Source organism: Apis laboriosa, unplaced genomic scaffold, assembly GCF_014066325.1.
Source record: "Apis laboriosa isolate Shangri-la unplaced genomic scaffold, ASM1406632v1 scaffold38_cov145, whole genome shotgun sequence".
NCBI classification, from domain to species: domain Eukaryota; kingdom Metazoa; phylum Arthropoda; class Insecta; order Hymenoptera; family Apidae; genus Apis; species Apis laboriosa.
The window spans coordinates 1,192,093-1,215,910 of record NW_025223092.1 but is presented as its reverse complement, the minus strand read 5'-3'; the positions used below and the strand labels follow the sequence as shown (position 1 = coordinate 1,215,910).

The 23,818-nt window shown below is 23.6% G+C and overlaps 5 protein-coding genes across 12 annotated transcripts in view; 3 read left to right on the top strand and 2 right to left on the bottom strand.

The window, feature by feature from the left end:
* LOC122715550 (inactive rhomboid protein 1) overlaps window positions 1-3,711 on the top strand; it is a 348,614-nt gene extending 344,903 nt beyond the window's left edge. Inside the window, 1 exon segment of the mRNA XM_043937820.1 lies at window positions 1,513-3,711. Coding sequence (XP_043793755.1) covers window positions 1,513-1,944 — 432 coding nt within the window. The 3' untranslated portion in view covers window positions 1,945-3,711.
* An 11,244-nt stretch (window positions 3,712-14,955) lies between these two features.
* On the top strand, window positions 14,956-16,923 carry LOC122715521 (26S proteasome regulatory subunit 6A-B). Its single transcript, XM_043937776.1, has 3 exons — window positions 14,956-15,116; window positions 15,484-16,617; window positions 16,683-16,923. The coding sequence occupies exons 1-3, from the start codon at window positions 15,075-15,077 to the stop codon at window positions 16,791-16,793; spliced, it is 1,287 nt and encodes a 428-aa protein (XP_043793711.1). The 5' UTR covers window positions 14,956-15,074; the 3' UTR covers window positions 16,794-16,923.
* A 287-nt stretch (window positions 16,924-17,210) lies between these two features.
* On the bottom strand, window positions 17,211-18,276 carry LOC122715563 (RNA-binding protein 8A). Its single transcript, XM_043937841.1, has 4 exons — window positions 18,118-18,276; window positions 17,832-17,978; window positions 17,450-17,711; window positions 17,211-17,355 (listed from the first exon to the last, which is right to left on the bottom strand). The coding sequence occupies exons 1-4, from the start codon at window positions 18,176-18,178 to the stop codon at window positions 17,325-17,327; spliced, it is 501 nt and encodes a 166-aa protein (XP_043793776.1). The 5' UTR covers window positions 18,179-18,276; the 3' UTR covers window positions 17,211-17,324.
* Window positions 18,277-18,919: 643 nt separating this feature from the next.
* Window positions 18,920-20,562, top strand: LOC122715502 (testis-specific serine/threonine-protein kinase 3-like). Of its 4 annotated transcripts, none has more exons than XM_043937740.1 (6): window positions 18,920-19,131; window positions 19,228-19,397; window positions 19,564-19,713; window positions 19,905-20,049; window positions 20,180-20,359; window positions 20,426-20,562. In XM_043937740.1, the coding sequence occupies exons 1-6, from the start codon at window positions 18,976-18,978 to the stop codon at window positions 20,534-20,536; spliced, it is 912 nt and encodes a 303-aa protein (XP_043793675.1). In that variant the 5' UTR covers window positions 18,920-18,975; the 3' UTR covers window positions 20,537-20,562. The 4 variants fall into 4 exon arrangements, 3 of the variants coding, with proteins under 3 accessions (XP_043793675.1, XP_043793674.1, XP_043793676.1); XM_043937739.1 differs by having other exon boundaries at window positions 18,923-19,131; window positions 19,776-20,049; XR_006346846.1 differs by having other exon boundaries at window positions 18,926-19,131; window positions 19,776-20,057.
* A 228-nt stretch (window positions 20,563-20,790) lies between these two features.
* Window positions 20,791-23,778, bottom strand: LOC122715501 (glycerol kinase-like). Of its 5 annotated transcripts, none has more exons than XM_043937734.1 (10): window positions 23,452-23,778; window positions 22,883-23,141; window positions 22,557-22,774; window positions 22,220-22,420; window positions 22,031-22,141; window positions 21,708-21,964; window positions 21,390-21,601; window positions 21,151-21,288; window positions 21,009-21,086; window positions 20,791-20,932 (listed from the first exon to the last, which is right to left on the bottom strand). In XM_043937734.1, the coding sequence occupies exons 1-10, from the start codon at window positions 23,530-23,532 to the stop codon at window positions 20,835-20,837; spliced, it is 1,653 nt and encodes a 550-aa protein (XP_043793669.1). In that variant the 5' UTR covers window positions 23,533-23,778; the 3' UTR covers window positions 20,791-20,834. The 5 variants fall into 5 exon arrangements, 4 of the variants coding, with proteins under 4 accessions (XP_043793669.1, XP_043793670.1, XP_043793672.1 ...); XM_043937735.1 differs by having other exon boundaries at window positions 21,396-21,601; XR_006346845.1 differs by lacking the exon at window positions 20,791-20,932 and having other exon boundaries at window positions 21,151-21,292; window positions 21,396-21,601.
* Window positions 23,779-23,818: the final 40 nt, after the last annotated feature.

Sequence of the window (23,818 nt, the reverse complement as noted above, 5' to 3'; positions counted from 1 at the left end):
ATATTTATTTTGAATGGATTATTATATAATGATTGGATTATTATATAATAACTATGGAAACAAGATATTCATTAAATAAAAAACATTAAAGAAAAATAAAAAAATAATCAAAAATCCAATACACTTATTATATTTATTTTGAATGGATTATTATATAATAATTATGAAAACAAGACATTCATTAAATAAAAAACATAATAAATAAGAATAATTATTAATTATTATTAAAATTATAATCTCCAATTTACTTAAATTTTAATTGTTAATAATCTCATTATATATATTAGATTATATATTACATATAGACCACAACCTTGATCTCATTTTTATTTTATTAGCATTATTTTTTCTATTAAAATTAAAATAAATTGAAAAAATGTAAAAATGAAAAAATTAACAAAATATCTGTTGTCAATTAATAGTTATTTAGTATTTTATTAGTATATGCTATTATTTAGTATATATATTTAATAATTACGTATAAGATTTATTATAGAATAAGAAAGATTTAGCAAGGATATTAAATAACCATCAAACATTTCTTTTGATAATTGCAAATATAATTTATTTCATTCTAACTCTTACAGTATTTAAATTTTCGGATTATTCTTGAAAAGTGTCAATTTTAATCCATTAAAGAAGTTCTTAATTTTCAATTTTTTTATATTTTATATATTAGTATTTATATCATTATTAATATTATAAAAATAAGGGAAAAACAATCAAAATATTATCTAATAATTTCATTATTTTTGATATTTCATTACATACATCATTTCAAACATCATTATCATTATTTATAATAATTTTATTAATATTATAATATTGTTAATATTTATAATTATTACTTTTGTATTTATAATTATTTGTTAATTATTTGTTATTATTATATTACATTATATTAATTATTATATTAATATTAATATTAATAATTAAAATTATTAATATTAATATAGTAATATTAATATTAATAATTATTTTACTAATATTGTATTTGTTTATTGTCTATTCTTTATTAATTATAATTAAAAGTACTTTTATATCATAAAGTTCATTACGTAATTTAAATTATCTAAAACAGATTCAAGACATTCAACCAAATATGTCAGAAAACATTACTAAACTTCATAATATAAGAGAATATTTTAACAGTTGGATTAAAGTCGAAATCCGCAATGAATAAATATATTCAAATGTAGTCAAATATTACAATATAAAGGCTACTTTATTCAAAATCTTATAACTAGACTATGTTTTATATATATAAATGGTTTTGTTTTATATATGAAAAATTCAGAAATATACAAATATACAAATATATATAATATGTAAAAGATTTATGTGAAACCTAAACTATAATTATTACTAATTATTAATATTTATTTGTTACATTCCTCCTCTTGGCTCTTATTTTTTTATTTCTGTTATAAAAATATTTTTACATAAATATTCTTAGTTAACTTATAATACTTGAATATCATTTCTAAAATGAAATAAATTATATAATTTCAGGTCGGACCAGCAGGAGCACATTTTGCCCTCCTCGCAACGTTGATCGTCGAGGTATTGCACTGTTGGCCGATGTTGAAGCATCCACGACGAGCCTTATCCAAGCTGATTTTCGTCCTCATAGGCTTACTAATCCTTGGCATTCTTCCATGGGTGGATAACTACGCTCATCTATTCGGTTTCATCTTCGGTTTCCTCGCTGCTTATGCCTTGTTACCATTTATCTCATTTGGCCAGTATGATCGTCGTCGCAAGATCTGGCTGATATGGATCTGCATGATTCTCATCGTCGTTTTGTTCACCCTCCTTCTAGCTCTCTTCTACAACGTGCCGGTATATGAGTGCGAGGTGTGCAAACTGTTTAACTGCATCCCGTTCACACGTGACTTTTGCGCTTCGCAAAATATTAATTTCAAGCGGGAAGAACCCGTATGACACACGGGGCCGTGTTTCGAAGTCGAGTTCGAACCATTGTTACATGTGATCGAGGGTCAAACGAGGCTCTACACAAGCTTGATCGTGCTGGCTCTGCTATTTTCAAATCGACGCGGAAATTACGATTGAAGGATGAAAATAATGTTATAAAGAACCTGACGCCAAGGAATCTGGAGATAACTCGTCCACGACGAACGACACTGCCTTAAAGTAAAATAAACTCTACCGGGATCCTCGGTGTGTTCTACGGTGGGATGTAAATATTAGAGGAAAAAAAAAAAAAATAAAACGCGCCTTTAATGTAACACGATTATCGTTACCAAAGATCGTGGTATGAGAGTGGATGTCTGATTGAACAGTGATGATAAAACCTGATGGATCGAAATGAAAGAATGTTGCATACGAAACGAAAAAAGATTGAATCGTCGAATATTTAAAGAAAGCTTCTGATCCTCTTCGAACGTTTAAAAACGAGAAAATGAATACACATGTATATATAAAACGAAGACTCTTGTTATTTATACATATACATATACAAGCGTAAGAACGACCTTAGTAAGTTTAATTTTAAAAAGGAGAGAAAGGGAGTAGAGAGGAACGTTGAAAGTGTTTAAAGCGTACCTCCCAAGCTGGAACTATCTGTGATGGTGAACACACGATTGTCTTCGAGAATATTTTTCATAAGAGAGAGAGAGAGAGAGAGAGAGAGAGAGAGAGAGAGAGAGAGAGAGAGAGAGAGATAGAAAGAGAAAAATCATTCAGAAAGAAAGGATCTTATTGCTGATGAATCGGATGAGCTTAACTCTCCGCAAGACCTGAATGGTGAAGATAAACGATTGAAAGAAAAAAAGAATCAAGAAGAAGACGACATCGAGAAGAAAGTGTTGTAACGATAAAGTAAATCCCGCGATGAAGAGATGAAAATAAAAACGAATCAATTTTTTATAATGGTGTGCGAGAGCGGGAGAAATTGATGAAAGGAGCGATTATCAGAGAACACTTAATCAATTTTCACTTTGTATATAATTATAGATGCGATCGGATGGAGAGAAGCAAGGAGTTGGAAATGAAAGAGAGAAAATTATGAACGAGGAAATATGCAGGAGGGGCGATTAATTGCGGTCAGATAGGACAAAAGAAAAAAAAGAGGAAGTAAAGAAAAAAAGAAAAAGAAACAACACTGTGACATTCGTGAATGTGTATTTTATTATAACGGGTATGTAAATGTAAGAAACGAGGAAAAATTGTCTGTGAAAAAGAATGAGAGAGAGAGAACGAGGAATAAAAGAGAGAGAGAGAGAGAGAATGAATCTATTCGTCTGCGTCTTAATCGCGTGTAATCGATGATAATTGAGTATGTACACACGAGAAATAAAAATAGCAATAGCGAACGTGATGTGCCACAATGTGGAGATCGTCGCAAAAAATAAATGTGAAAGTGATTCGAGGTAAGAAAAAAAAGAAGAGAAAAAGAAAAGAAACGCATTTCTTCTAAATATTGTATCGCACGTTCGTGATCTCTCATTCATTTTAACGTAGCATGCTCGACAAGGAAGTCGATTAAGGTTTCGTTGACGCAGCTACGTCGATCGGTTCACGGGAATCATAGAAACATGCCAGTGGAAGGAAAATGTGCTTTCTGCTTTCGTATCTTTGTGATTTTTTTAAATATTAGTGATAAATGGAAATTTGAAAAAAATTTCAGTTTTTTTAATTTTAAATGAATTGATTATTTGATAAAATATTGCAATTTAAATTATTTTATTAATATAAGAATTTTTATTATATCTTGGAATATTTATTTTTTTAAGAAAAAATATATTATTTATTATTATTGGAGAGAAATAAATTTTATTTTATGAAGCATTGAAATAGTTTAGGAGTATAAAGATTATTTTTTATTATTTTATCATTTTGAAAATGAAAGTTTAATCAGAATCAGCATTAATTCATTAAGTATATTATTGTTAAAAATTATAGATGCAAAGTAAATTATATAAATATATAAATCTTTCTCTTTAAGTATATATTAAGTATATATTATTACAAAATATAAAATTATTTTACATTATATCATATGTATTATATTATTTCTTTAATAATACATATCAAAAATTTTTTAATTTTTTACAAATTGCATATCATTATCATTATCATTATTTATATCTTTATTTGAATAAGAAATTTTTTAATTTTTAAAATTTTATTTTAAAAAATTGATTATCTCAAATTTAAGATCTTGAAACATTTATTTATTATTTATTAATAAAAATAAATAAATATTATTTTAATGTATGTAGTATTAAATCGAATTGAATATACGTAGGCAAAAGCATTTCCTTCTCTCAATAATTTCTTCGTACAATTTTTAAAAACATAACAAGAATAGTATCATGATGCCTATCGATTCTTAGCAATTTCTTTTCAAATTTCATAAATTCAAAGGCATGGTTTTCTATCCTCGTATGTGTTGAGCATGCCACGAGAAAACAGTGATTCGTACACAATAATGTAAAATCGATAATATTCATAATCACTCGAAAATATTCATAAGTGTAATATTAATCAGAATAACGTGATAATTATCTCAAGGTATAAACCTACTTTTTCAAAAGAAAAAAAATTTATTGGTAAAAAAAAAAAAAAGAGAGAAAAGAGAAGGACGCGTCTCTTATGATGATATATTAAACGCATATAACGATTTGATTATTCTTCATATAACCGATAAACGATTTTTATACATTTCTCTGCATATAATATATCACTAGCGCTTGAACAAAAAAAAAAAGAAAGAAGAAAAAATCTCAAAATTTATGGCGAAATGATTCTCTTTCATTTTTCATCGGCGATGATTAAGAAGAGATAAGAAAATATTAATTTAAAGTATTTAAATTAAAACATTTTCTGGCTTGAATATACATAATATATATAATCGTAAACAAACTTGTAAACGAAAAAAAAATTCTTGAAAGTACAATGAAAGCCATGATTAAGTATATTTTACTTCGATATGTATATTTCCCCTTTTTTCTTTTTTTTTTTTATATTTGATCAATATGATAAAATCAGAGAGCTAAAACTCTCTGTGAATTAATGGCAAATGCGACAATTACGATAATCGAAAACCATGCTCGATGAAGGAAAAAATAATTAATTCATCGTATCTTTCGACCAAATTTCATATTTTTCAATTTAGAATCATAATCCCTTCATTCTTCCTTATCGACTATTTTTTACCATTTGCCCGACCAGACGCACAAGTTTCTACCCCTCTTAATGACCGGTTAGCACGAATTCGTTCATGTTTTTCTATTTTACGAACAAATCAATATTATAAAACAATTAAACAAAAATTAATGAATGTTAGCTCAAAAAATTATTTTCAAGATGATTTAAGATTAGTTTTTTCTCTTTCATGAAAATTATTATCTTGGATGAATTTAGGTCTGATAATGCAAAGGAATAATGTTCCTTGATTAAATGAATATTCAACATGTGAAATTTTTAACGAATATTTCTTTCCGATAAATGTTTCTTTTAATTTTTTTCAAAATAAGATTAAGTGGCTGTGAATATGATATAATTAATTAGAGAAACTTGATTAAATATCGCGCGAATTTTTCCAATTTTCTAAATCTTTTTCTAACCTTCTTTTAAAAGAAATGAAAGTCTGATTTTTTTGAGAAACATTATCTTTTCAAGATTTTTAATTTCAATTTTTTAATTTTCAATTTTTGAAAAAAATTTCAGTTATTAAATTTGTTTTTAAATAAATTCCTTTTTAAAAAAATATTTTCTAATATATTTTTATGAGGAAAAATATTTAAAATGTACTATAAATATTAATAAATTTATTAAATTTAATTTTATTAGAATTTTCAGTTATTTTAAACTTTATGAAAAATATAATGTATAAAAATTCGTAATACTTCCTTATATTATATAAAATTTTGCAAAAGAAATTTTAATTGATTATGAAAAAAATTAGAAATTTCTATAACTAAAACAAGAAAGCACGATAGAATAAGGTTATATCTGACCACGCACACAATATTTATAACTTGTATCGATTTCGTGTGAATTACAAAAGTAAATAATTTTCTGTAAACACATTACTCACAAGTATACATGATATGATATCATATGCAAAACTATCTATGCTTTTTATCATTTTCTATTTTACTATTAATTTTTCATAAAACGAAAGAGAATGAACATTAATCAAAATCTGTCTTCAATTGATTTTTTAATTATAAAATGATGAACTGGGAGAATCATAGCCAAATTCATTTTATTGTGTAATAAATTCATTGATAAATAAAATCACTAAATTAAATGATTTAAACGAAACGAATCACTAAATATATTTTATTTTAAAAGATCATTAAATGATTTGAATTATACAATAACAAATTCTAGCGGCGGAATTTGAACTTCTTATGATAGTACACGCAACAAATTACAATTAACAAATTACACTCGAATTAAAACGATTTGACATTGCAAAAGTATTTGTGTTAAAAAAGATTGATTAAAATTATTATGTATATAAAAATATTTATTTATATTTTTCAATTATTTAATGAATACATATTTGATAGAACAGTAGAATATAAACTAATTTAATAAATTACGACAATTTTAAAACTTAAAATACGATTATTTTTAAAATACGACAATTTTTAAACTTATAAGAATATTATTTGAATTAAGTTTTTGATCAAATTTTTAATACAAATATCTTTATGTGTTTATTGTATTTCTTGAGTAAAAGTGAAATGATACGTTATTTTGTAAAAAAAGATATAAATAATATTTCTTGAATTTTTATAGTATAAGTATAATATATATAAGTATAATATGAATTTTTTTAAATTTCTTGAATTTTAATATAATATGAATTTTTTTAAATAAATATTTCGATAAAAATGAACAATTGAAAAAGATTTAAATTGCATTAGTCTATGAAGATAATAATAATAATTTTTTATTTTTTGTTGTATAAATTTTTTTATGTATAATATAATATTTTGTTTTTATGTATAATATAATGTGATTCAGTTTTATGATAAAAATTTAAATTAATTAAAAATAATAATATAATATAATATATATACTTAAAATCTTAAATATAATATATCTTAAAATTTAATCTTTTAAATAATTTGTGAAATAAAAAAATCTAAATTAATGTTATTTAATTGTTTTGAAAAAAAATATTAAATTGTTAAAATCAAAAGAAAGTTGAAAAATTTTATTAATTTTTTTATCCAGATATAAAATATCTAATATGCTATAGTTAAATGTTTAATACGTTATAACTAAAAATATAATATAAAATAGTAATGTAATTTTAATATCAATTCCTTTTTTTCATTCTGATTAATATATTTTTATATTAATAACTGATTTAATAATAATCAAAATTTCATTAGAATATTGCATTTTCTATTAAGAAAACATTGTATCATTTTACTTTTTCCATATCGAATCTCGACAAAAATTAACACTTTCATTTCTACAAACATATACATTATATTTTCTCAATAATTTTAATAATGTTATTAATTTTATTATTATTTTTTTTTATTTTTATTATTATTATTTTTTTTTTCATTAAATATTCATTGTTGTTATATCCTTACATGTAAAAAGAAAATATTGTTAATTTTTTTTATAGATTTCTTTTGCATAATTAAATTAAAAGTTAATAATAATAAATTTAATAATAAAATGAAATAAATAAATGAAATTATTGAAATGATAAATTTTAATTCATTCTATTTATCACAAAATCTATAATTTATAACTTATTAATATTATTATTTAATAAATTATTGTGCAAGAGAGACGATAATTATCTGAAATTTATAAAAAAAACTACAAACAAATCTAAAAAAAAATTTTATATATGAAAAATAAAATATTAATAGCAACAAAAGTGTTAAATAATCGAATGAATATAGCACAAATCCATATTATGAACAAAATCAGACAGATAAGATTAATTTTATTGCAATAAAAAATCATGATTGTCGATTGACAAGAGAATATAGTTTAATCAAGAATTTTTACCATGATTTCATAATAAAATAATGAATGGCAAACGTAAGAATCATTGAAAATCATTTGAAAAATTTGAGAAACTTTGTGATAAATGATCGAGCAAAAGGCGAGAAAAAGCGAAAAGGGTTAATAGAAGACGATGAAGATAAGAATAGATTGTGAAAAATGGAAGGATAGGAAGGGGGTCCAGGACCTTTAAACACTCAGAAATACACATACAGGAGACACGTATAAACACGTACTTACCATCAACACACACTGAAATTTTCGGATATATAAATATATAAATATATAAATATGAATATATATAAATATAACACGTATACATAAAGAAGAAAAAAAATAAGTACGAATTAAGGACTGAGGTGGACCGAGGTGGCGATTGTCGACGAGCAACATATTGTTATTATTGTAAATGTGTCATATACAGGTAATAGCATGTCATACAAGCGAGAAAGAGAGAAAGAGAGAAAGTGTGTATGCGTGTATGAGAAAAAAGAGAGAATGAAAGATGGATGAAAAAAGTGAAAATAAGAAGGAAAAAAAGAAAAATTTGAATGAAAGAAATCTGAGAAATACCTTCGATATTTCCATACCGATCACGGCGAGGTGGAATATCGTCTTTCGCCTGCGGGGATGATCGGAGTTGACTGCGTTATATTTGCCTAATCTTCAGAGAGAAAGCTAAAATTCTAATATATTATAATTTCATTATTTTATTAATTATTGATTATTTTAAATATGTTAAAATATATTATTAGAAATATTAAAATTTATTATTATTATCAAAGTATAGAGTATTTTTTTATTAAAAATTTTCTTTTTTTAAATTTTATGAAGTATTATATTGTGATGAAAGATATCTATTTAGATATCTTTTATTGTAAAATAAAAAATGTCTTTATTTTAAATTTTAATATTATAATCTATTATTCTAAAATAAGATTTAAGATATTTCATTATGAAATATATTTTGAATTTTTTTTTTTTTTCCTAAAATGTAATTTGTGATGCAAATTTGTTATTCTGAAAGATTTATTTTTTTATTATTATTTTTTGAAAGATAATTCTGAAATAAGAATAAATATTTCATTATTTTGTAATGAATTTTCCATTGATAAAAAATGTAGAGTAGTGTATGGAACAATATGAAAAATTTGAAACATCTTTAAAAATATTATTATATGAATAATATTTATTCAATGTTTAAAAAGTATACATATACAATAATAGAATATAATACATATATTTTATTAAAATTTTGATATTTTAATAATTCTAAGTCTATTATGCACAATTACCTCAAACATTGAAGAATTTCTCAAATTATGATATTTAATAAATTGATTGAATATTTAATGAGTTCATAAAAAGTGAATCAAAAAACTGATCAAACCAAAGCTCTCATAACTTATAATTTTTTTTTTTTTGTTCTCTCCGCAGATCAGGCAATTTAAAAAAGTGCTTGACAATGTTTAATCCGACAAGAACCATCCGATATAAAGATTGTATTCGTTTGATCTACTTTTATTAATAAGACCCACGATAAAAAAACAAAAGTAATAATAATATTAAAAAATATGAACAAAATAAAATACGCGAATTTCTCGATCTACTTATTGACGATATATACAAAGATCCTCTCGACGATTCGCTCTCGATCTGTTTTGAAGAGAATGATATTATGCATACAAACCAAGTAAAGTAAAATAAATAAAAAAAAGGTGAGAAAGAGAGAGAGAGAGAGAGAGAGAGAGAGAGAGAGAGAGAAAGAGAGAGAGAGTAATATGATAATGCACGTACCAAGAAGAAATAAATGAAAAAAAAAGAATAATAATGTCTTGTAAATAAAATGTATGCGTCGAAAATGGACCAAGGACCTAAATAGTGCAGCTCGTGTAAAATTGATATCCCGATCTCGCTAAACGTAGACGAGTTCGATTGGTAGAATCATTAAGTAAAGCTACAATTTATCCTAATATTGTTTAAAAGTGGTATCGAATATTCGCGATCTGGAATTTTCTGTGCATCGATCATATCACAGATATTTCTTATTCGAAATAGAAGATCGATGGACAAAGGTTAGAGATTATTTGAATAAATCTTAATCTTTGTTCTTGAGAAAATTGTAGATTTAAGTTTTAATACATTGTAAATTTCATTAAAAGTCTTAATTTAGAATTTTTATACATTGTATATTATATATGATATATTATCGATTTTCGTAATTTGAAGTTCATTCAAAGTTATATTAAATTAGATATCATTAGAGAATCATAATTCTCTGAATTTGTTAATTGGCAATACGTATTCAGAGAGAATTTTCAGTTTAAACTTTCTTATCCTTGATGTAAAACGTGTATTATTAGAAATATGAAAGAAATAGATGAAAATAAGAATTTATGAAAAAGAATTTATTAAAAAATTATCTACATTTTTTGAAATATTTAGACGAAATTTTCATAATAGTTAACGATCTCGTTCGATTATAAAAGTTTGATATTCAAATGTTTCTTGCCAATCTGACAAGAATAGAGAAATGCATTATAATGATTAATATTCCGTCTAATTTCTAATCTAATTTAATAAAAGCGAACGATAATTTTACTTCCACTATTTTGTGCATTAATTATAAATCAAAAAATCATAGTAACATTTAATAAATTAAAACTTTATTCACAAAACTCATTACAAAATATCACATGATATATATCTTGAAATGAAATCAAAAAAATTTACAAAAAATTTTATAATAAAAAAGAAATTTTTATGGCTATAAAAATTTCATAATCTTCCCTCGAAGATCAATTTTTTGAGTACTCAAATATTTGAAACAAAGTTTTTGCTAATTGCAATATTACGAAGTAAAAAAATTTACAATGATGAAATTTTACAAAAATCTCGAAATAAATAAAAAATAATTTATTAATTAAAAAGAAAAATTTTTTCTATATATTATAAAAATTCGATATTCTTCGAGAGGAAGATCATTCGTTCGCGATTGGATCTTTGTACGTTAGATCCTGGATTGTGATTGAAAATTCGATACCGGAGACAGAGCGAATCCGTGCGAGAGAAAATTTATTCTAATGACAGTCCTCGATCCCCTTTTATATATATATACATATATATATAAATATAAACATATATATATTTATATATACATAATATATAATTTAAGAAAATTCCACCACAGCCGCGCGGTATTATTTTTCTGTATCCCTGTATCTATAACGAGTGATATAAGCGTTAAAGACAAAAATAACAAAAAAAAAATTATGAATTAATGATGGATTAAGGGTTAAAGAGTAATAACGACTGTACTAATTAAACAGTTAATTAATTATGATTACTTCGCCAGGTATTTTTTCGGTTTCATAGTAATCGGTAAGGTTTTCGATTACGATTATTATTACTGATCATAAACGATGCATTGTAATTGTCGCTGTTATATAAAATACATACATACATGCGTAATATAGACATATACGATATGCGCACGTGCGTACGTCATTTAAACGCCTGTGCACATATGTATATGTATATAAATCCTTGAACAACATATTAATTTAATAACAATAAAGAAAAACGTGAAACTCATCTGATAGATGCATTTTATATTTGCCTCGTTTTTTGTCTAAATATCATCGAAATATTTTATTCTTATTAATATTTATTATTTTTCTTTTTCATTCATTATTCATTCATTATTTTTCATTCATTCATAAATCTTCGTCTAAATCTTTTTTAATTATTTTATAATAATAATTCTGTATGAATAAATTTTATAATTTTTTAATATATTATTTAAAAAATATAAAATAATTATAATTTTTTATAAAGTATACAATAACAAAATATATAAGATAAATTAAATTAGATTAAGTTTAATTTTAGTCATGAAATTAAATTACAATAATTGATAAATACTATTCACCAATGGCACAATTTCATGATTTTTTTTTCAATTTTAATAATATCGCTTGAATTTTGTATTGTTTAAAAGATCTGATGTCCAATCAAATTTGAAAAAATTAGGGAAGGAGAAAAAAAATATAAAATTATAAAATTTTAACTTCAAATATTTCTTAGTTTTTGAGATATTAATAAAATTTTTCAATATTATATTTCGAAAGCTGCTTATACAAATGTTGTTAACATTGAATATACATATCTATCCAAATACTAATATAACAACTTTTACTGTAATAATTATTGATGTGAAATATTGAGTAACAGATGATCTTTAATATTTATATCAGTATCTATGTGTCCATGATGTCTAATAAGGCATCAAAATTATTTCTCTCATTTATCTGAATTATCTATATCAATTATTATTCTTACATTTGATGAAGCTTGAGAAATCGACCGATTATTAAATTAAAATTTGTACATTATTGATCTTATGAAGTGGCAGATATATATAAGAAATATCTTAAATACATTGATACATCAAGTAACAAATATCAATATCTTTTATATTGAATCATTAATGACTTGAAACACAGTGTCATATTTTATATTCATGAAAATTTTTCTACTCATTATTTATTATTCATATTATTATTATCATATTATTTATATAAATTTTTTTTTAATAAACTTAAAAAAAAACTTATAAAACAATATTACTATTCAAAGATAATCTTATGAAGTAAAAAAGAAAGTGCCTATATTTTTACATAAATCGAAAAATACACAAAATATGAATATAGATAAAAATATCTAACTAGAAATATTATAATTATTGATACTATTTGTTGGATTCTAAATAAAAAACTTATCACATGCATTTATATTATGTAGATAATTTGTATAATATTTTAAATAGTATTAGTAGATATTCTCTTCTGATATAAGTACATCTTGTTACTGTTCGATCATCTATCTTTCATTGAATCTGAGACAATGAATACGATGACATTAACTTTTTTATAATTATTTTTCTTGATAATTATTTTGACTTATTGACTTATAATATGTTGATTTGAGTAAATAATGAATTACTTATTTACTACAGAGAATATATTTATCGTTTATAAATCGCGAAATTTTCTCTTCACTAACACTTTTAGCTGTTAATTCACTTTATAGATCATTGATTTAATTAAATCTGAATTAAAAGATCAAATATAAAATATCGGAAAATATTGATCATTACAATTATAAGTTATAATACTTTTCAATATATTTTGATTGAATTTCAAATTAATGAAGACTAACTAATTCAGTTTTATTAATTTCAATTTTAATTTTTTTTTTCAATAATCTACTTAATTTTAGTTATAAATATCTAACAATTATCTAACAATTTAAAAAAAAAAAAGAGAAATCTAATAAATATGAAACTAGATATATTATAATATAAATTTTTAAATTAAAAAATAAAAGTTCAAAAAAACAATATAAGATGTTAAACAAAAAATGACTAATAATCGAGATTCTCAATAATCAAAATCTGGGTTAATCGAAATTTCGAATAATTAATTAATAATCCTATTATATATGTTAGAATTCATAAATTTTTTTCATAAAGTGATTGAATACCGAAATTTTGGGCTAAAAATTAAATGGTCAATTATAATTTTTTTATTTTTGTCTTTTCCCACTCTGTAATCAGATTTTTTAGAATCTAAAATATTATATTATTGACGAACTATCTGTCGAACTATTTGTTATTTTAACTTTCTTCATTTATTTCTCATTCCTCAGAAATCCTTGCAACCATCAACAATTATAAAGATTCAAAATAATTATTAATCACTAATAATTCTTTCTATGTGCAATTAGATCATGAAGAAATTTTTTTCGTTCATAGCAAAATAACAATGAACTAATTGTCTCTGGTTACTCTAAATTCGGTGATACTAATAATACATAAAAATTAATATTCACATAATATGCAAAATAATTTAATTAATATGCAAGTTAATATGTAACTTAATATATTCATGATCTTTGCAAAATATTTTGAAAAACAACAAGTATGCAAAAATGATAATTTAAAGCTTATTTATTAAATTATAAGTAAATAAATACGTTAATTGAAATGAGACTGAAACAGAACAGTAATGTAATATATGATAAAATCAAATTCAATAGTTAAACAAAAGAAAATAGTCAAATAAAATAAATACATTTTTAAAAATTTTTTTAGATAAATAAATCAATCATTCGAGAAAATTCGAGAAATTTTTATTATTTGTTTTTAATGATAATGTTTTATAATACAAAAATAACGACAATCAAATCATTTCAAAAAATTTTTAATTTTTTTTATATATTTTTGTAATTAATATCAAAATATTTTTGAAATACTATTTATACTATTTTGCATAAATTTTGTTATTAATTTATTATCACCATAATTAATTGCCAATATTTTTATATTATACAAAATATAATACAAAAAACAATATATTATACAAAAGATTTTCAGTATTTTTAAATAATTAAAATTTTCACAATAATCAAGATTTTAATACTCAAAATTTTTTAAGCAGATTCAATTCTTCAATTAGATTCGAAATGTTTTAAATAACATTATAGTCTTCGAATTATATGACATAAAAATTATATAATCTGACAATCTTCTGGAGTTTCTGATTTTTTGCTCTATTAGAAAAAGTATTTAGAATAGGATACATAATTCCATATGATGATAGTTTTATATTTTAATCAAATGCAATATATTTCAACATATATATCTTTTATTTATTATCTATTATTTACGTTTATTGTAATATTTAATATATTTTTGCATAATAATATGAAATTATCTGTATTTTCTTATTTTACAAATCTTTGTATACTATATTTTAAATATAAAGTTTTATATACCTAAAAATTATAAGCTAATTAATTAATTTTTAGACATAGATTAAAAAAATATAGAAATGAATCTTAAAATGGCAGAATGAGCCATAGACTTGATAAATAAAATACTTACTAATTCAGTAAGTGAAGTAAAATTCTGAATTGAGCAAGATTTATACAAAATACAAATTTACGGAAGATTTTTGAGTTTTAACATTTAAAAAATATTAAATTTATTAATATAAATGGCTACTCTTGAAGACAAGTCTCTTTGGGAAGATGGAGAGGTATAAATTGTAAATTTATTTAGTATAGGTTAGGATGGAATGACAAGCATATCTAAATCGTTTAGAGTTTGATACATTACATATAAAATCTCTAATGCAAATTACTTAAAATAAAATAAATTTTACTAAAATTAAAAAATATTTTTTAATTAAAAATTGTATTATGTTTTAATTAAAAAGATTATACTTATTTTTTATTTGTATATATTTATAAATATTATAACTTGCAAATGTTAGCAAGAAATTTATTTCTAAATATGTTTGTAATTTATAATTTATGAAGTTTGAGAAATTAAAGAGATAATAAGATACATAATATTTAATAATAATATAATTAATAATAAATATTTTTATAAATATTTTATAGGAAGCTTTGGGTGAGGATGTTTGGAGAATGTCTACAGATGAGATTGTCTCCCGTACACGTTTATTAGACAATGAAATCAAAATTATGAAAAGTGAAGTAATGCGCATTTCTCATGAACTTCAGGCACAAAATGATAAAATTAAAGAGAATACGGAAAAAATTAAAGTAAATAAAACCTTGCCATATTTAGTATCAAATGTTATAGAATTATTAGATGTGGATCCTCAAAATATTGGGGAAGAAGATGGTGCAGTTGTTGATTTAGATGCACAAAGGAAAGGCAAATGTGCAGTTATTAAAACTTCTACTCGTCAAACATACTTTCTGCCTGTAATTGGATTGGTTGATGCAGAAGCTTTAAAACCAGGTGATTTAGTTGGTGTCAATAAAGATAGCTATCTTGTACTTGAAACTTTGCCTGCTGAGTATGATGCAAGAGTAAAAGCTATGGAAGTAGATGAAAGACCTACAGAACAATATTCAGATATTGGTGGTTTGGACAAACAAATTCAAGAATTAATAGAAGCTGTAGTTTTACCTATGACACATAAAGAAAAATTTGAGAATCTTGGTATTCAACCCCCCAAGGGTGTATTATTATATGGACCACCAGGAACTGGAAAAACTTTATTAGCTAGAGCTTGTGCTGCACAGACAAAATCTACTTTCTTGAAATTGGCAGGACCCCAACTTGTTCAAATGTTTATTGGAGATGGTGCAAAATTAGTGAGAGATGCATTTTCACTTGCAAAAGAGAAAGCACCTGCAATTATTTTCATAGATGAATTAGATGCAATTGGAACAAAACGCTTTGATTCTGAAAAAGCTGGAGACAGAGAAGTGCAACGTACTATGTTGGAATTATTAAATCAATTAGATGGATTTAGTTCAACTGCTGATATTAAAGTAATAGCAGCTACGAATAGAGTAGATATCTTAGATCCAGCTTTATTGAGATCTGGTCGTTTGGATAGGAAAATAGAATTTCCGCATCCAAATGAAGAAGCTAGAGCTCGTATAATGCAAATTCATTCGCGAAAAATGAATATGTCTCCGGATGTTAATTTTGAAGAATTATCAAGATCTACTGATGATTTCAATGGCGCTCAATGTAAAGCTGTTTGTGTGGAAGCGGTATGTAATATCTTGATATATAAAAATAATAGAAATATTTTCTAATCTTTTTTTTGTTTTTGTAGGGAATGATAGCATTGAGACGCAATGCAACAGCAGTTACACATGAAGATTTAATGGAAGCTATTAATGAAGTTCAAGCAAAAAAGAAAGCTAATCTTAACTATTATGCCTAATGTGCTTTGATTTATTTATTAAAATACATTTTATAATAAATAAAGATAGAGAGATTGTAATAATTGTAAACAAAATTAAATTTCAAGAAATTAATCTTATTTGTAAAATAAACAGCTCAATATGAGCTTTAAAATTTATAAAAGAATTCAGTATATTTAATTCACAATTTCAATTTACGATTTTAGAAAAACTTATTTGAATTCACAAATTTTATATGAAATACTAACAACTTAACTGTTAATGAAATATAAATAACTGTTGAATAAATATAAATAATATATGCATAGATCATTTGAACTTCAATATTTATAAATCCTTTCCAATTTATATTATTAATTATAATATTAATTTTAAATGGATAGAATTTTTAAAAAATGATAAATTAATTTTCTGTAAATTATATTATTTCCAATATTTTGTTTTTTGTTTTTTTTTTTTACAATATCTGTGAAGTACAAAACAATCTTTCTTATTTAAAGTAGTTATACATAGAGGAAATAAAAGTTTTTTTAATAATTATCATTCTTTTTTCATCGTCTTCGGTGACTTCTCTTCTTAATTCTGTAAATAAAAGAATTAATTTGTTAATAAAATTTAAATAATTACTATATTTTAAATGAAATTTTTATATACTTTTAATTAAAATATATCTTACTTCTTTGGTCCTTTTACAAAACACCAATCAACTGAAATAGGTTGTCCTAAAATTTCTGTTCCATTTAAAGCATCTTTTGCTGCTTGAGCTTCTTTAAATGTTTCATATTCTACTAGAGCGTATCCTTTTAAAAAACCTGTTCTTCTATCCAAATTTAAATGTAAATTCTTTATTTGACCAAATTCTGAAAATTTATCTTGAATATCATCTTCTTGAGCTTCTTCATGCACAGAATTTATAAATAGAATCCAACCTTCTACAGCTAAAAATTATAAATATTTGTTTATAAAAATGTTAAATATCAATATAATTTTATTTTTTTTTTGTAATTATAATTACAAAATATTTATTCAAAAATAAAATATATAAAATGTTTTCTTACATCTTTGTGGACCTGGTTCATCATCATCTTCCTCAACAACGTTCATTGATTCATAATGACCAACATCATCACGAGTAGATACCAATTCTGCACCGTGTCCTCTACCTTTTCTTCTTTTCGCTTTTTCTTTTAAACGTGCAATACCTTCTAAAATGTGAAAATAAAAATACTAAAAATAAGTATTTATGACAATATGTTTTAGTCAAATTAATTCTAATTTTAAGAGGTTATAACAAATGACGCTTATGTATAACCATAAAGTATTTTAAAAAATAATCGAACTTACGATCGTCTTCATCATCCACTTCAAATTCTTCTGCATTATCAATATCTAGCACATCTGCCATAATTAAATTATTATAAGTTTTCTTTTAATAAATACGTAAGCACAGTATTTCTAACAAACGAATCAACGTAAGCTTGACTAAATGCCAAATAGCGTGTTTATGATTTTGGATACAATATATAATATATAATCATTAAGTATATATTATTTAGATACACTGAATATATTTATATAATTAATAAATTGATAATTGAAAAAAAATGATTTAATTGATTACTTCTATAATATATCCCGACAATCAATTTAATCATATTGTATATTTTATTTTTATTTATTTAATCTAATATAAAAGAATAATTTTATTCTAAATAATTAAAATAAAATTTGTAAATATATATAATTTTTTATTGTGAAAAGAAATAAATTAATAAGTAATAAGTAAGATAAAACTATTTTTAAAAATTATATTATAAATATATATATATATATTTATACATATTTAATTTTTAAAATTAGTTTATTATACTTTTCATGAAGTAATAACAATATCAATAACAATAGTATTTCAAATGTTCGTAAGATCGATCTTTTAGTTTTACTATATGAAGAGCATCGCGCCAAATTTCAATCCATAGTTTCTAAATTGACAAGTTATGAAACTCCAATTTTTTCAACTCCAACATTTTCTTTAAAAAATTTATTAGAAACATGTAATTTAATAAATACAATGACATCGTTGCAAGTATTAAAATTAACACAAGAATATGAACAACCATAAACAGTATAATAATGCATATATATATGTATATTCATTATGAATTTGAATTTAAAATGTTACAATAATAATTTACATATAAAATGGCAACTGCACCCATAACAGATAATTCTCCAAAATCCTTATTAAAACTCGTGGAAGATAAAAATGACAAATCAGAAAAAAAATTAACCATTCTTGAATCACATGGATATACTCTTGGTAAAACAATAGGTGCCGGTTCATATGCTACTGTAAAAGTATGTTATATATATAACATATGTATTAATATTAAAAATCAATATTAATAATCACATATCATAAATATTAATTATTTATAATTATATATATAAAAGATAGCAAAATCTGATCGACATGATTGTCAAGTAGCAGTAAAAATTGTTTCAAAATTTCAAGCACCTGGTGATTACTTAAAAAAATTTTTGCCCCGTGAAATTGAAGTTGTCAAAGGTTTAAAACACCCAAATTTAATTCGTTTTCTTCAAGCGATCGAAACAACTCATCGGTTAGTCAATTTATTATTTAAAAAAATTACAATACATATTTTTTTTATTAATTATATTTAATAAATTTAATAAATTAAAAGATTTAATACTTTAATATTTATATTTTCATTAATTATATTTAATAAACTTAATAAAAATATATTTAATAAATAATTTAATATTTAGCGTTTATATCATTATGGAATATGCTCAATGCGGTAGTTTATTGGACATAATAAGACGTGATACATTTATCGATGAATTTCGTAGTCGTCGATGGTTTCGACAATTATTAGAGGCTATTGATTACTGTCATGGACGTGGTGTAGTACATAGGTAAAAATTTGATAAGAAATGTTAAGTGCCGTCACATATTTAACTACATAATTTTATTTAAGAGACATCAAATGTGAAAATCTTTTGATGGATCAGAATTTTAATATTAAGTTATCTGATTTTGGATTTGCACGTGGACAAATGAAAGCAAAAAATGGAATTAATCCATTAAGTGAAACTTTCTGTGGCAGTTATGCTTATGCATCACCAGAAATATTAAAAGGTGTTCCATATTTACCTCAACTATCTGATGTATGGTCCATGGGCGTAGTTCTCTATGCAATGGTTTATGGTCGACTACCGTTTGATGATACAAATTACAGTCAACTACTAAAGGTACCCAGGTACATTAAAAAAGAAAAAAAAACGTAATAGAATCTAGATTAATTTAAAATTTTATTCATATAATGGTGCCATTTAAATAATTTTTATGATTTTCTATAATATTATTTTCTTCATAATATAGCAAGTACAAAATAAAGTTGTATTTCCTAAAGAACCAAATGTATCTCAAGCTTGTCGTTCACTTATCTCACGAATACTTGTTCCACAACGAATAAGAATGAATATTGATAATATAAGAAATGATACGTGGCTTGCTGAATCTCTTGTTACAGTTGAAACCTCCACTACCGATATTCCAATGGTAATATTTATTTTTCATCCTTATATTTTATATTAATTGTTAATGATGTTTTATATAATTTTAAAGGATACTTCTACAATACGAAACGTAAAAAAAATAACAAATGAAAGGAACAAAGAAACAAAAAATAATACCACTGATATTGGAGCACAAATTATTGATAAACGTCTAACATAAACATTCCAGATAAAAACCATACATATCCAAATTTGAAATAGATTCCTATTTTATCTTAAAACAATATTTTTTCTGATTTTTCATATTTCATTTAACATTAAAGTTATCACAGTATTATGGCACATTTATTTATATTTGTTCTTTAGTTCATTCTTTACTTATAAATAATATTACTTTTACAAAGTTTAATGATCAGTATATTAATATCAAATAATAATCTAAATACTTGTTAGCAAACAGGACCTGCCCAAATGCATTACTTGAGATAAGTACAGTACATGGTACTGTACTCGTTCAGTCATAACATAGAATGATATTTTGCAATCATAAGTAAAAGTAATGTACTTATCATAAAAATACCTGGAGCAGTTGCTTTGTGAATATTCTTTATATTATCTACAAAAAAATGGTCTGATGTTTTTAGATAATTTAACAAAATCAATTTTTATTGAAAAAAAAAGAAAAAACATACCATTGGTATTAGAAACTGGTTCCCAACCTAAACTACGATCAATAGCCATTTTCCATTGTGAATATAATATATCTCGTTCTAAATAAAATTTGATTATTTTCAATGAAAAAAATATAAAAATTAGGAAAAATTAGTAACATACCATTCTCAGATATTGAAGGTAAGAAGATATCACTTGGTACAGCAATATCAAATTTTACATCCCATTTTCGTATACCATCTGCATTTCCTGCAGCAATTGCAACTCCAAGTGCGGTAGTTTCACACATTAAAGGCCTCACTTTCTTGTAAAATTGTTCAATTAATATTTTTAGATATTTTTTTTATCTCTATTTTGATTTTTTTTTATTATAAGAAATAAATTTTTATGAAAATTAATACATTTACCAACTGGAATTCCACAAATATCTGCTTGCATTTGCATTAACAAATTATTAGTAGTCATAGCACCATCAACTAACAATTTAGATAATGTTAAACCTGTGTCTTCTTTCATAGCTTCCAAAATGTCTCTTGTCTGAAAACAAACAGCTTGCAAAGCTGCCTTTATAATATGTGTACTATTTGTGTCTTCAGTAATTCCACATATAACACTGAAATATTAAATACTTTACAAAGAATATGTGATAGTAAAATTAATTACAATTCTTATTTCCGTAATATGACATAATTATAATATTATATTATTATGTAATTTACCTTCTTGCATCTTTCCTCCAATATGGAGCATATAATCCAGCAAATGCAGGTACAAATGTAACACGATTATCAGTTGGAATTTGTTCAACAAGAGATTCAGATTCCTTTACATCAGATAGTACTCCAAGATTATCTTTTAGCCATTGAATAACAGCACCAGCTATAGCTACAGAGCCTTCAAGAGCATATATTGGTGCTGCTTGTGGTCCTAATTGATAAGCAACTGTTGTCAATAACCCATGAGATGAATCTACAATCTTCAAAATTATTTATTAATATTTAAATTATAAAGAAATTTTGAAGAATAATAAAGTTACTCTTACAGCAGTTCCAGTATTATATAAAAGAAAACAGCCTGTGCCATAAGTGCTTTTTGCTTGTCCTTTTTGTAAACACATTTGTCCTACCAATGCTGACTGCTGATCACCTAAACACTTTATATAAATCAATATTTATTTATAGATAATTACTATCTCATTTTGATTAATATATTAATTATAAAAAATGCCTACTCCTGATATTGGTACACCAGATAAAACTTCATCTTGTATATAACCATATATTTCTGACGAACTACGAATCTCTGGTAAAATTTCTGAAGGTATATTAAAAAATGATAATAATGTTGGATCCCATTTTAAAGTTGTGATATTCATTAACATTGTTCTTGAAGCATTTGTAACATCAGTGGCATGAACACCTCCAGTTAAATTCTAGAACATATATACATACATATATAATTATTTGATAACAAATTTTATTTTTATAATATATCTTTTACATAAAAAACTATTATATATATATTATATATTAATTATATATTTTAATAAGTAGCTGAACTGAACTCACCCAAATTAACCATGAATCAATTGTGCCAAACATGCACCGTTTTAAATCTAGAGCCTCACGTACACGAGGTACATTTTCTAACAACCATTTTAATTTTAAACCACTGAAATATGGACTAATTGGTAAACCACAAAGTGGTTTCAAATAGTTTTTATTTTGATTACGTATTTTTTTTAATATATCATCTACAATTGAAGTAGTTCTCATATCCATCCATACTATAAAATAATGAATATAAATTTTATTTTTATTAATAGTAATCATTATTAAAAAAAATAAATAAAATATAAATAAATAAAAATAAAAAAGCTTGTGTTAATGATTACCTATAGCATTATATAATGGTTCTCCAGTAATGGAATCCCATACAACTGTAGTTTCTCTTTGGTTTGTTATACCAACTGCAACTATATCGGTAGGATCTATGGTAAGCTGGCGTAAATTAAATATAGTCTGATTAAGACATTCTCTAACTGCTTTTAATATTTCTACAGGATCTTGCTCAACCCATCCTTCTTTTGGACATGTTTGTGTTATTGGAACCTGATGATATGTTAACACTTCAGCTGTATCTGCAGCAAAAACCTAAAATAATTTGTACGTTATTAATAAAAATATAATAACATAAAATAAAAAATTTTATACAAATTATAATGTTATTCATATTTTTTACAAAAAAATTAATAAATTACTAAATTTTACTAAAAATAAATTTAAGAAATTCTTTTAATTTTTAATAGAATAATAGAAGAAAAATACATTCATATTTTAAAAATATATTTCTTTATTAATTTTAAATATTTTAAATCATTATTAATTATTATAAATTATTCTTTATTAATTATTATAAATTAAACTAACTTAATGACATAAATAATTATTAAAAATTTAATACCAAAAATCTAGCACTACTTGTCCCTTCGTCGATTGCACCGACGAGGGGTCCATATCTACTTGTCGACTCATTTTTGTTCATTTCATAGAAAACTATTTGAATACTTGTTATTAATTAAACCTTTTGATTTATTTGTTGTCAACCGGCAAATTAAATAATTAAGTGTCACAATCATGAATATCAAATTAATAGTGAATGGTTTTAAATTAATATTAAATTAAAGAAATTAGATAACTACAATAACTTTTTTGATAAAAATAAGTATCTCCAACTATGCGCACGTTGTTGGCTGTTTTTCATCGATCGCTTTTGCTTCAAAGAATAACAATTTCCATGCATCGATATTATAAACTGATTGTCAGTTTCC

Excerpts from the sequence above, each read along its gene's own strand:
- LOC122715521 (XM_043937776.1), top strand. The coding sequence starts at position 15,075 with ATGGCTACTCTTGAAGACAAGTCTCTTTGGGAAGATGGAGAG. Across the intron at positions 15,117-15,483 it reads CTCTTTGGGAAGATGGAGAG|GAAGCTTTGGGTGAGGATGT; the intron begins GTATAAATTGTA and ends AATATTTTATAG. Across the intron at positions 16,618-16,682 it reads AAGCTGTTTGTGTGGAAGCG|GGAATGATAGCATTGAGACG; the intron begins GTATGTAATATC and ends TTGTTTTTGTAG.
- LOC122715563 (XM_043937841.1), bottom strand. The coding sequence starts at position 18,178 with ATGGCAGATGTGCTAGATATTGATAATGCAGAAGAATTTGAAGTGGAT. Across the intron at positions 17,979-18,117 it reads AGTGGATGATGAAGACGATC|AAGGTATTGCACGTTTAAAA; the intron begins GTAAGTTCGATT and ends TTCACATTTTAG. Across the intron at positions 17,356-17,449 it reads TTTGTAAAAGGACCAAAGAA|AATTAAGAAGAGAAGTCACC; the intron begins GTAAGATATATT and ends TTTTATTTACAG.
- LOC122715502 (XM_043937739.1), top strand. The coding sequence starts at position 18,976 with ATGGCAACTGCACCCATAACAGATAATTCTCCAAAATCCTTATTAAAA. Across the intron at positions 19,132-19,227 it reads GTTCATATGCTACTGTAAAA|ATAGCAAAATCTGATCGACA; the intron begins GTATGTTATATA and ends TATATATAAAAG. Across the intron at positions 19,714-19,775 it reads GGACGTGGTGTAGTACATAG|AGACATCAAATGTGAAAATC; the intron begins GTAAAAATTTGA and ends ATTTTATTTAAG.
- LOC122715501 (XM_043937734.1), bottom strand. The coding sequence starts at position 23,532 with ATGAACAAAAATGAGTCGACAAGTAGATATGGACCCCTCGTCGGTGCA. Across the intron at positions 21,965-22,030 it reads TATATAATACTGGAACTGCT|ATTGTAGATTCATCTCATGG; the intron begins GTAAGAGTAACT and ends ATAATTTTGAAG. Across the intron at positions 21,087-21,150 it reads ACCTTCAATATCTGAGAATG|AACGAGATATATTATATTCA; the intron begins GTATGTTACTAA and ends AATTTTATTTAG.